At 45.7% G+C, this 12,877-nt stretch overlaps 1 protein-coding gene across 1 annotated transcript in view; it reads left to right on the top strand.

Moving 5' to 3' along the window:
• GATA5 (GATA binding protein 5) overlaps nucleotides 1-11,544 on the top strand; it is a 106,970-nt gene extending 95,426 nt beyond the window's left edge. Inside the window, exon 7 of the mRNA XM_069650752.1 lies at nucleotides 10,213-11,544. Coding sequence (XP_069506853.1) covers nucleotides 10,213-10,368 — 156 coding nt within the window. The 3' untranslated portion in view covers nucleotides 10,369-11,544. The remainder of the gene's footprint in view (nucleotides 1-10,212) is intronic.
• Nucleotides 11,545-12,877: the final 1,333 nt, after the last annotated feature.

The raw sequence follows: 12,877 nt of genomic DNA, 5'->3' as shown, positions 1-12,877 counted from the left end.
CTGCACCCTTTCTACCCTTTTTCACTTTGCAGTCCCACACTTTACTGCAGCCCAGTCCCTCCCTTCCCATTCCCCCATGGCCAGCACCCCATAACTCTCATCTGTACACTTACTCAGCACTTTCTCCTCAGTCTTCAGAGCACCCTCACTATCCTGGCTTACGTTTCACAGGTTTTCTCTTGCACGCCTTTCATGACCAACCACTGCATATAGCTTCTCAGAATAAGCTGGAACAGGCATGCCAGATCCATGACCTTTAAAGGGCCCATTGATAACTGCAAGCATTAACTCTTAAGAAATAGTCAGGAGCATGGATATTTGGAAGGGGGCACAGATAGAGAAGTCACTAAATCCCCGTATTGCCGAAGCTCTACCCCCAAAATCTGATTGCACTGCGACCACTCAAGTACGCTGACAGAAACAGCCAGGCTGAATAAAACAGTGAAGCTTAGCCAAGACCTACAGAAGATTTGCGCTTGATTTCTTTTGAGAGATGCGCAGGATGGGCACCAAGAAATGGTTTATTTTGGGCAGGGACAGCGTTCAGGCCTGTGCTGGTAATAGTTTGTATTATGGAATATAATAACACTTTGGTCATAGTGCTTCATGCTAGATGCTTTCAGCTTCTAGGCAATGCAATAGCAGGTATTATTACCCTCATTTTAACGGTACTGAATTTATGAAAGGTTAAGTGGACCCAGCTGCTGCTGGGTTTGAACTAGAGAAATGCAGGTAGCCCTTATGTCAGAGACCAAGCGTTAGGTGTGGTACCATCCAAACTTCAAGCAGGTGTGAGTTGGTGGAAAGAGGTGGAGGGGTGTGCCTTAAGTGAGGCCTACTGATATTAGAGCATACATCAAGTGTTTTCCCTTGCCTAGCTTAGACATTACTATGGAAAAGAGGACACATCCCATGTAGCGTCCCATCTTGAGATTGGCTCATCCTCATTTTACTTTATATGGTTTCATGGGGATTTTGGATGCTATGTCAGGCTGATATCTCAGGCAGTGTTTGCACTTTGCAAGCCAGGCCTGGGGTACAGGGACATCTTGGAGAAAATCCAGTCTTTCCCAGATTGTGTGATCCTGGGCGAATCGTGTGACCCCCCACTGTGCATTATTTTCTCTATAGGTTTACTTGGCATCGCCTAGAAGTGACTCAGATGGCAGTGTACACTATAACGGAATGCTAAATGTTCTAACAGAGTTTCTTGTTGATCCATGTATGCTAAGCATGTTGAGTGAGTGCGAAGAGGGACAAAGTGTCACAGAAATAGATGTCACCTCCAGCTGGGGGACCGGGTCCCATTTTGGGAAGCAGTTATAGATACATTCATAGAATGAGTCATTTATTTTTCAGAGAAACGTGTCAGGTGCGATCAGCTTGATCCAACTCTAAGGAAATAAACTAGAAACAATCTCAAAGTAACCTGACGGTTTAGGGGCACTAGTGTAAGCAGCAAAAATAATCATCATGCCCTTCTCCTTAAAAAAGACAATACATAATATATTAAACAGTGCTGTGCCTGGCATTTGTATAGAACTGCATGTACATGTCAATACCGGCTCCCATTGTGCACCCTTGATCTTCTGCTGTGTCAGTGAATGGCCTCTGTGTTTTGTTTGTGCAGCCTTGCAAGCCCATGTTCGCCAATGCTTGGAGTTTAAATGTGAGCCCTGGCTGCCCATCAGTATGAAAGAGCCATTCCAATGTGATGTCCCTCTTTGGCAGGGGCACACTTTCATGAATTGAAAAACCTGAGGGCGGCATGGCCTCAGGTTTTTCAATTCATGAAAGTGTGCCAGCGTCAGATGTACAGTTTCTAAACAAGCGCGGCGCGTAGCAAACTGATCAGGGCATCCTGGCCTCTTAATGTTTCATAATGAAACATTAAGAGGCCAGGATTCCTGATCAGTTTTGCAATGCACCACGCGGTCTTAGAAACTGTATACCTGACATTGGCAATGGCACATTCTCTCTAATAAATCCTCCCCATGCCACCCTGCACCTGGGAGAGGGGGGCCACACCACTTGACTTACCTTATGGTAGCTGAGGACTCAGGTGGAGGTCGAGTCGCAGTCGGACTAGGAGTCAGTCTCACTCTGTCTCCTTCAATAACACACACTCTCACAGAGTCACTGGAGCACGTGTCTCTGCCTGGCTTCTCCTTCATTTAGGAAAAACAAAGGCTGAGGCTGCACAGCAGTGACCTGCGCAGGCAGGGCACGTGCAGTTTGTCCCCCAGCTTGGGCACGTTAATTATGCGCAGGCATGGGGCACCGCAGCAGAAGTGTGCAGACAGTCTACTTTAACTTTTGCAAGCTGACATCGTATTTTACACGCTGCAGATACTTGCCTGGTGTTCCTGGGACAGCTAAACCACCTGACCCTTCAAGATGGCTGAATTCAGATGTTGGTAGTGGTGATCCCATTAAAAGCAAATTAGATCACATATATTCTGGCGGTAATTAGGGATTACTAGTCCGCCCACCCTATTCTAGATTATGAAAAACCTGGGGTTTTTCGTGAGGGTGAAGCTGATCCCAACGAGGGTGGCACCCCTCAAACGAGGTTGATGTGAGAGGTGTGGGGCTTACTTTTGACACTTTGCGTAAACACATTTTGGAGAAATCTTTATTATATTTTGACCAGTTTGTCAGGGGCTCAATGAAGCCATTCTAGTCGACACCATTTGAGAATGCCCTTAAGTACTACCTTGTAGGAAGCCTGCAGATGTTAATCTTCCCCATTTCAATGTCTCTCATTTTACTGTTCTAAGCAAGATAAAGGGCTCCGTTGGGCACATGTAACATGTTATTGACTCCTCTTCTCTACTGGTCTTTAAAAGTGACCAGTGCTTAATAATGGCCACCTGGGTGCATCGCCTATGTACAGGGGCTTCTTTCCACATAGGTTTACGCTTTATAAAACCCACGCATTCATACATTACACAATTCCGTGGCAGACATTTGAACGCCGTCAGAGGAACAGAAGGTTATGTAGACACACCCAACATGTAAGTGCCCCAGCCCTAGCAGAGTCTCTGAAGTACCAGCATCTATAATACTTCTGGAATATTATAAATCAGTTTTTCTTTTACTGCCCGCAGAAAGATACATGGACGCACCCGACCCACCTGACATGTGACTGCCTCTACTCCCCCAGCTGCGCCTTTCAACGACAGCATAAGAAATGCATGCATTTCAATTTTATGTGACACCCCCTCCACCTACCAGCGCTGTGCTGTAGTTCCATTATCCCCTCCCCCCTTCTCTCTCCCGGCCATGTATTGCCCCCAGTTTGTACGAGGCAGCGTATGCTGGTTCTCCAAATATTGGACTGAGTATTGTATAGTGGCAGGAATATAAAAAAGCGCTAAAATATCACCACGAGGGGAAGATTTTTTCTTTTGGGACTAGGCTCATCTTTCAAGGTGAATAATTTGTTATCAAAAAGCTTCCAAAAATATCTCACAGGAAGCGACACAGAGTGTCGGCATGGAGAATGATGTGGCCAAGAAGGGACAGCAACACTGACACAGTGGACTTGCAACAAAGAGCGTACCCTGGCATTGACCGGCCGAGGGAGTGGGGGCATCTGTGGCAATGGCACATGTAGCTCTCCATGCAGAGGCGATGGAGTGCCGGTGGAGGGGCAAGGCTGGCACCACTGCAGTGGAAGGGGGGTGGAGGGCCCACGAGTGCCCCTGTGGCACTGCATGCAGCGGGAGCGGTGGGCGAGTCACCTTGTGTGGCAGTGCATACATTGGGGCCAAGGGGTGAAGAGAGGAGGCAGGGCCCAAAATGGGACATTCGGGTGAAAGGAGTCAGAGGGGTGTGTGTTCTGGCATTACATGGGCATGATGGGGGGGAGAGAAAGGGTGTGTCTTTATACAGTGCGTGTAGTGGGGTGCAGTGAAATAGATGGGCTCTGTTTCGTCACTGCATGCAAGTGTTAAAGTGAGCTAGGGTGCGTGGGTTCTGGGGTGCTTTCTTTAGGCGTTGCATGCATTATGTTGGGGAGTGTTGGTAATCTAACACTGCATGCGTTGGGGGAAGAACGGTATATGGTGTGTGTGCTGGCACTGTATGCATTGTGGAAAGAAAGATGGGTTTTGCTGGGGCACTGAATGCGGTGGTAAAATATGGTGTTGTCTGCCACTACATGCGAGCAAGGAAGATAGAGCGAATGTGAATGGGGGGCAGTCAGCAATGCGCCCCTTCCTTGCCACAGCCCTTGACTGAGGTGTTTTATGGTACCACAGGAATGAGACACACAAACGTGACATTGAGGTGAAGGCGCTAGAGCAGGCGTCTTCAACCTTTACATTAGCTAGAGCTACTTGTAGTGGTGGCCAACACTGGAGAGCTACTAATGGGTGATATCGGGGTGGAGATATTTATAAACCTCCGAATTTTTACCCATATTTTTTTTTGGCCCGGTTATTTCCCCTCTATAAAAAGATGGAATAACATATGCCTTCACGATTATATTAAAAACTTCAAAAACCTCTTTGTTGCATTATTATTTATTTGTAGCTGTCTCAAAAAGACAGATATTTGTTGGACTACCACACAAATATCCTATAATTTGTGTGCTCCTTCCTTTGCGTTTTATGCAGGATTTCTACATGCTAGGCACACTATTGTTTTCCAAATGTGCATTTCACACTTCCATAAAAAAAACAAAAGTAATTTCCAAATTGAAAAATGCTGCTTGTGTTCACTAGTTTTCTTTGAAATGTTTTTTTTGTCAGCCACAACACATATACTGTTCTTTTGTGTGCCCCTCTGTGTTTTAGCAGAGGTTATATTTATAAAGATGGTATATGATTGTCAAACTGGTTAATCACAAATAAATGCTTCTGTTGTGCCGACAGCAGTTTTTAGGAAATTAAACAGTGGGTTCATGGCTGGCAACTTTTAATTTTCACTACAGGGGCAGAAATATCCCCACCTTCACCCTGAATATAAGCAAGCAACCAGCCCAACACATACCCTGGCCAAACACATTAACACTTTTTTTATGAGGCATTGCAAAAAGTCATACGATTAACAACCTGTAGTTTTGAATATATAACATCTCAGCATCGGTCTGTCAACCTGCTGAGCTACCCTGGCAGTCTTCTACTGTACAGCGTGTCTGTGGGTCGCTTAATGTACTAAAAGTGGGTGTACCTGGTCATGGAAGTGATTTAAAGTTGAAATGTACAGTGTGGAGTTTGGAAAGAAGCCACATGAAAGAAATTGCACCATTTAGTAAATATTATTTTGAACATTTCCAGGCGAGCGGCAGTGCTACTGTGATATTTTCATTGCGTGGCCACAATTATCCTGATCCTGCCCCAGCCCTTCAGACATCTCTGGCAAACAAGAGCAGCTTGCTTAAGCAAGACAGTGTCCTGGGGGCGCACAAGGCCAACTGTGGTACTACAGGCGGCCTGCAACTGATATTGACATCTTTCGGCATATTTGCAAGCAGCTCCACATGGCACTGCAGCCAAGCTTCCCGCCCACAGTTGGGACAACCAGGGTTCGATCCTGATCATGGAAACTAGCCACAAAGCACACTAGAATGTGTTTATTTTAAGGTACAAATTCTGGGGGAGATAAAAGCTATTATATCCCCCCGGGGGGGATTTGTCCCCCCATGTCCTACGCCCAAAAGGAAATGCCGAGGAGGAAACCTACTAATATTGACAAACGACCGTCCACCTTGTTAACCTAACATCACTCACCCTCATTTGAATAAAATATGTAGAGCGTGTAAGTGATGCTCTGGAAGTCCTGGCTCTTTAAGTGTGTCATATTGAATTCTATCATGGTGGCGCGGTATTATTTTCCCTTTATAAATGTAGGACTGCAAGTACCATAATGCCAAGCGATGAGAGCGTTACAGCCCAAACTAGCAGAATGGCTTGTATCTCCCAAGGAGCTGTGAAATAGTCCGTACATTTATTCATTCTTTCGCACCAGTGCAGTATGGCTCTAGCTGTTAGGCAAGCAGAAATTAAATCGGTATTTAGTGCCATAAATACGTGTCAAACAAGTAAGCAGCATGGAAATGGAAAAGTCAGCTTTAAATAGCTTCTTAATTTAATTTAGGTTTTGGTTTCTTGAATGCAGCTAAATATTGAGAAGCCCGTTTTGGACAGTGTAGGGTTTTGCCTTTGAGGAGCAGTTTTACAGACAGCAAAAGTCCCTCACAAGCAGAAGCAAGAGGACACGTAATTGCAGCCCAGCGTGAGGCGCTGAATAGCCGCTTTGTTCTAGAGCAGTTGTCTTCAAACGTTTTTGGCCTGGGTCCCCTCTGAACAAAATTTGGGCAGGCCGGACCCCTCCCCCCTCAAATGCCAAATGGACAGTATGTAGAAATGGCTATGAACCATCCCTGCACCTTACTCACAGTATAGTCCCTGGGCTCTCCCATCACAGTCGCTGGGCTCCCTCATCCAACTCCTACCCAGTCCCTGGGCTCTCCCCACCCCATCACAGACCCTGGGCTCTCCCCCCTGTGCCCCCACCACTATCCCATGGCTCCCACCCATCCTGCTTCCACCACAGTCCCTGGGCTCCCCCCAACCCGTTCCCACACCAGTCCAAGGACCAGTGGGAGCTGGTGAATTTTTTAAGTGGAGGGGCATAAATATTTCCCACAAAAATGACATAGCGACGAGTGCAGCGAGGGAGCCCGAGCCAATCAATGGGGGTTCATGGGGGGTTTTCGCCCATGAATTCTTTTTAAATAATGGGTTAAAATGTTGCATTTTACAGCATACTTTAATAAAAAATGGGTAAAAAGCCAAACAGTTTGCAATTGGTGTTGGGGGGCTAAGGGGGAAAGCATGGCATTTTTGACTAGACATATATGACAGCCAGTAAAACAAACACCTGTCCCCTGGGCCCCACAGCGCCTCAGAAGGAGAGCTGATTTTGCAGGTGGGTAGGGGGATTGTGCAACAAAGACATTTTTAAAATGCTTTTGTTGTACAACCCTCCTTTGCCCCCACTACCCCCCACTCACCAAAATCAGCTCAAAGGAACAAAACAAGCACACACACATTCACACAGCAATCAATCTATCATTCGTGCAAGCACCCATCACCATACACTCACTCATAACACAAACATACATGCATCCATACACATTTAAATTCAAAAAAATGAACGTAAACATATCTTTTGCAAGGGCATGTTCATGGGTGCTGAAATGCCCCTCTCCAGGTTGCTCTGTCCGTATGTGTGAGGAGGTGCAGGAGCTCCCCCTCGCACATACAGACATGCAGTGTCCCAGCCAGCATTTCCAATGAGCTTTGCAAGGCTGGCGTTGCATTACTCAGTGAGCATGTGCAGCTGATGAACTGAACTGTCAATGTTTCCCTTTGACAGTTCAGCCAGCCCAGGAGCACTCCCTCATCTGGAAAAAACAGCCGAGGTAGTGCTGAGTGTTTTCCATGGGCTGGCTCCTCGGCTCCTTCATAATGAGTAAGGGGACCCCTGGGTGGATACCCCCTCACCCATTATGGATGAGCCTCCAGGCTCTGGCTGGCCTATAGGGCAATAGGGCGATGCCCAAACCAAAAATGCAAAATGCTAGTGTAGGCCAGTCAAAATGGGCCACTTTTTGGGCCAGTTTGATGAGTTACTTCACTATGCAGTTAGTAGTCTTGACCATTGTTGCTGAATAAATATTCTTGCTTACAATTTAACAAAAAATACACCCTTGCGTACTATTCAAACACTATGTGACTAAAGGAAAGGAATGAATATTCATTTGCAACTGCGGGCCACTTTTTCATTGGTGCCTGAGACAGTTTTATGGTCCAGTCCGACCATGTGAGCCGCCCCTACCCATTTTCTCCAATCTATAAAAACAAAAAAAATGTGTTTACATTTCATGCTGGGCTCTCGCAGCCTCTGGGAATGCGGCCGCGCCCCCCTCCGGATGTGCCCTACAGTTTGAAGACCTCTGTTCTGGAGGCTCACCACTTAAACAGGACACTGTCATCTCCTCCTTTGGCCAGACAATGGGGGAGTCAGCCCCCCTCCAAAAATAATGAAGGTACTCCATCCACTCGTGTCCCCTCAAATTAGCTCCTCCTCTTTAAGTTGCCGCAGACCACTGTGCAGAACATGGGGCTTCCACTGGTGTACTGTATACAGCTAAGGTGCGTTCTGTACCCCTCAGAGAATAGCAGACTGTAACCTCACAGTTTAGATGTCACATCATCCTGGGTGCACTACAATACTCTGCTAACCCGGAAGCAGATGGCTTATCAATGTAAGCATTCAAGTTCCAGGAACGAGCCCATGCTACAAAGAAACATACACACACCTGAACATCAACTTCCATTCAGACAGTTATTTCATGTATGAAGCAAGAGATGTGTGCTAATCAAGCAAGGGGGCTTTCCCTGTCCGCTCTGACACTCTGACACTCTCCGTGTTGTACGTGTATTCTTTCTTTTTTATATACTCACATATTTATTAGAGTTTTGCACAGAACATTAACAGTGTCAATTATTACAACTTATTTAACATATAAAGATACAACAATTCACATGTGCGGTCAAATCAACTTAGAACAGCATTAAAGTTTTAAAAGACCAATGAAGCTAAACAATTACATTTCCAGGAATTTTGCAATGTCTCATCCGAGTAGGGTGTCCAGACGTCCCGGTTTTGCCAGGACTGTCTGGGTATTTGTGTCTCTGTCCCCGGGTGCCAAGACGTTTTTAAGTTTAAAAACCCTGTACCGGGATTTGGGGATCCGTTGGGTACCATCCTGGTTTTTGGCATGATATCACGATTTTACCATCGGTTTGGCCAAAAACCGGGATGGTATCCACCCAATCCCCAAATCCCTGGTGGGGTTTTTAATCTTAAAATAGTCTTGGGGTTAAAATCCCTGCTGGTGTTTTTTTAACTTAAAATAGTCTTGGGACCCTGGGCACTCTCCTCACTTGATTTCCACCCCCTCCCACATACCTTCCACCTTCCTCCGGGTCCCAATATGCGTTCTGTTCTGCAACATGACACGGGATGGGCCACCCTCATAAGAAGTAAGACTACAGTTTCACTGCTGAAGCTGTAGTCCTACTTCTATGTCAGTGGCCTGTTCCGGATTTTATTTTCAAAATCTGGTCACCCTTCATCCAGAAGATGTGTGAGTGATGTCACGAGTGGAATGGATTAATGGATGTGGAATGTTGAGGATTGTGCTGACCCTACTATCTACCCTGGTCAGTTGGAAGGGTGGAGCCTGGGTGGTTCAGCCCTACTCACACATTCTCTGGCTCCGTTGTGACTTGATGGCCTGCATCAGCTATGGTAGATGTGCTCACAGGGTTCTACGTTATCGAAGTCGAAAACAACTCAGCTCAATGCCGCAAAGGTATTTCGAAAATGCCGAACGCACTGAAATGACAATTGTCCCCTGCTTTCCAATGAATATGTTAACGGGCAACAAACCCACAACCCCTGAACCCATAAAGCTGAACTGAAGGAGCGGGGGACACGCTCACTCCCCTTGTGCAGCATTATGGGATTCGACCATACCAACAACTTACAAAGCATGCTTTAGGCAGTTCGTTTTCGTTCTTTTTGGGTAATAGGGCTCACAGCACTAAAGATGGAGTCGATTTTTAAAATCCTCTCCACCTGACTGGAAAAATGGCAGATGCAAGAATTCTGCACTCATCTTTATGGACATTAGATCCCAAGTTGCACAGCACTCACTGTTTGACAGAGCTTCTCTAGGCAATCCGCAGCTGTGCAATCCGGTCCCATTACTAACCTGGGTCCCACAGATGGGTGGTACTGAGCCCAGCACCTGAACCTGAACAAAGTGAGGGAGCACGAGTCCCCCCCAACCCCCTTGCTTGTCGCTCAATCTGGTTGCTGTTTCTGAGTGCCCGCTTACCCTTGAGGAAACACTTGCTCACAGGAGTTTTCCACATCCACATTATTCAGTATTACTTAACACATGCTTATACATAATCATACAATAAATATCAAAGTTTCTATTTGTAATATTCTCATAAATATGTAATAGATTAATTGAATTTGAACAGTCTGTATTGCACAGTAAGGTTGTCTTTTGCAGTCCAAAATGGGCCTCAGAAAAATACATCCATCTGTTTTGCTCTGTTGGAAAAGCCTTGTTTCCAGACTCTGAGTCTAACCCCTCTTCCTTGTCTATTTTTTCCTTAGGGTCGCACCCATGCCGATGACCTAGCCAGTGGCCCGCCGGAGCTGAAATTTATCCCCGATGAATACATCTTCACCTCAGCACCCATGAGTCAGCAGTCTGCTGGATTTGGTGTCCCCTTGCGTCAGGAGTCCTGGTGTGCACTGGCTTTGGCGTAAAAAGGCAATCTTTATAACCTTCTCCAGAACAACCAAAGTCTCTCCTGTAAAAGGGCTGTAGCCAGAGCTAGCGTGACTCCAGAGCTGCTGGGCTTGTCGACTTAGCAGCCATTGTGACGGATGACTTTACAGGCACCCGGATTGCCAACTCAGCGGCCAGTAGGACTGTTGGTTTGACTGTCAACTAGGACTGCGGTCTTATTGCTCATTGGGATGGCCAACTAATAGCCGATGGCACCTGCCAACACAGCAGCTGTACGACCAGTGACCAAACAGCCACCGGGACTATCAAGGCCGAAGTGGGATTTGATGCTTATAAACATAAGAAATGAAGAAACTCTGACTGTTTGGGAAGGGTTTGGTGGGACCAATCAGGGTATGCACTTGCTGCTCTTGGCTTCTCGGTTATCTCAAGTGCTTGAAGGAGGGAACTTGGGGGCGGGCGGGATGGGGGGCTGTTTTCTTGGAGGCCTGTGACTCTTTCCTCACTACCGGTGAACATATTCTCAGCATCCCAATTACAATAGGAAAGCATTGAATTGCCCCCCATGCCCGTGCTGCACAGACCCCACAATAGCTGGTCCTCCTACACGGACTGTCCCTGAGCTGCGCCACTGCGGACCATGTCTGTGAACTTTTGGGGCTTTAAAGAACTCTCTGGGATCTTCAGTTTATCTACAACCTCCTGGAAGGTTTCCTACCAATGTACACTTTGAAGAATTCCAGCAGTATGATACTGAAAAGATACTTTATGAAGGACTGGGAAGGGGATGTCACTCACCGCTGACCCCTATGCAATGTAGTGCTTTAGTTTATTTAAATAAGAACCACCAGGGATCGTTTGCTAACTCACAGAACAAAAATTAGTTTCTCAGAGGAGAGCTAACCACAGGTGTGTGCTGTGCAGGAACACCCCAGCAACAACCATACATGTGTGGAGAATTGTGAAGCTGAAGGATTACTCGCATATTCTCCAACTAATCTGCACACCCACCCCCCCATACTTCTGTTAAATTCACCCACCAATTTTATGATGATTTCCTCGTATGACTACTTATTTTGAGTGCAATGTATTTCACTTTCCAATAAAGATGGCAAATAAGCCATGAAATAAATTAATTTTATTAAAAATGTTGAGATTTGCCTTTTGCTATTTTTATTGTTTCTGGCAACAAAAATAAATATTATTTTAACTAAGTTCTGGAGTTGACTTAATGAGCATTTAGTGTAATAAGACTGGCAACAGTGTACTGTCAAGAAAATTGGTGTGTAAAAAAAAAAAATTCACACAGACTGGCTTACATTTGGTACAACATTGTTAAATCGGCAATATATTTTTCGATGAGTTTTTTGCCAAGCATCTTTCAACAAAAAATGACAAGAAAAATATAGGGGTGTGTAAGGCGATACAAGAGGTCGAGGGTGGGGAATATGGAGTAAATGATAGGGGAGGGAGGTTCTTGGGGGAGAGAAGCCCACAAAATATTTTTTAAAACAAAAATGCTGAGATGTTTTTCGTCAAAAAGGTTTTGCCAAAAAATGTATCGAAAAAATAACTGGGGATGAAAGAACATAGAACCATGCATTTACCCATGCACGCACCAGCACACACAGAGATAGACAACCAAACACACATAAGCACACAAACATACGCATTTATGATTTCACTCACATACATATATATGTATTTTGTGGTTTGATGGGCTACCCCCCCCAAAAACTGCAAATTAACAGCATCTATGTGCACACATCCCTCTCCAGATAGAACACAGTCACGCTCTGGCATAAACACCAACTTTCCCATTAAACGTATTTAATTAAAATGGCCATTCCTGCTTACACACTCGTAAAGAGCTTCCGTATGGCAAGTGTTGAGTTCTTAGGTATTAATCAGCATGGTCTGAAAAACAGATCAGAGCTGCTTCTGGTTGGTGGGATTCCCGCTGGAGCAGATTTTATTTATCTTAATGGCTCGCGAAACCTCGAATTCTAGCGGACGTAGCATGTGCACTCTAAGCCAGTCGCAGCTCAGAGCTTGGTTAATTTAGCCCCTCCATCCGGGAGCTCGAGTAAATTCACCAATACTGGTTCATAAAAGCATTTCTGCCACCAGGGACGTTAAGGTGAGAATTTAACACAGCAAACCCCCTGAAATTCAGCTTAAGCCACCTTAACTTCTACATATAATTTGAGATCCTCATGAATGAAGAAAGTGCAGTAATTGGTGTCCCATTTGAAACCCAAACACAAACCCAGCGCGCTTCAATGAAGGTTCCCAAATCAGTGCACCCGGATAATCCTGTCAAATCCAAGACCTAGGCTCGAGGACGCAATCAAGCCACTTCATGACGAAGAAACATTACAACAGGTGCACATCTCCAAAGTTTACACAACCTACAGGAAAATGCCATCCCCCATCAGGCTCAATCACCACTGATGCCCTCTCCAGAGGTGGTGATATTCAGATGTGTTTTTTCTGAAACAAGGCTGAAGACATCAGAGATAGAAC

Source organism: Ambystoma mexicanum, chromosome 3p (assembly GCF_040938575.1).
Source record: "Ambystoma mexicanum isolate Mex_15411 chromosome 3p, UKY_AmexF1_1, whole genome shotgun sequence".
Classification (NCBI taxonomy): Eukaryota; Metazoa; Chordata; class Amphibia; order Caudata; family Ambystomatidae; genus Ambystoma; species Ambystoma mexicanum.
Note: the sequence above shows the minus strand (reverse complement) of the source record. Positions and strands in the feature narration are given on the sequence as shown.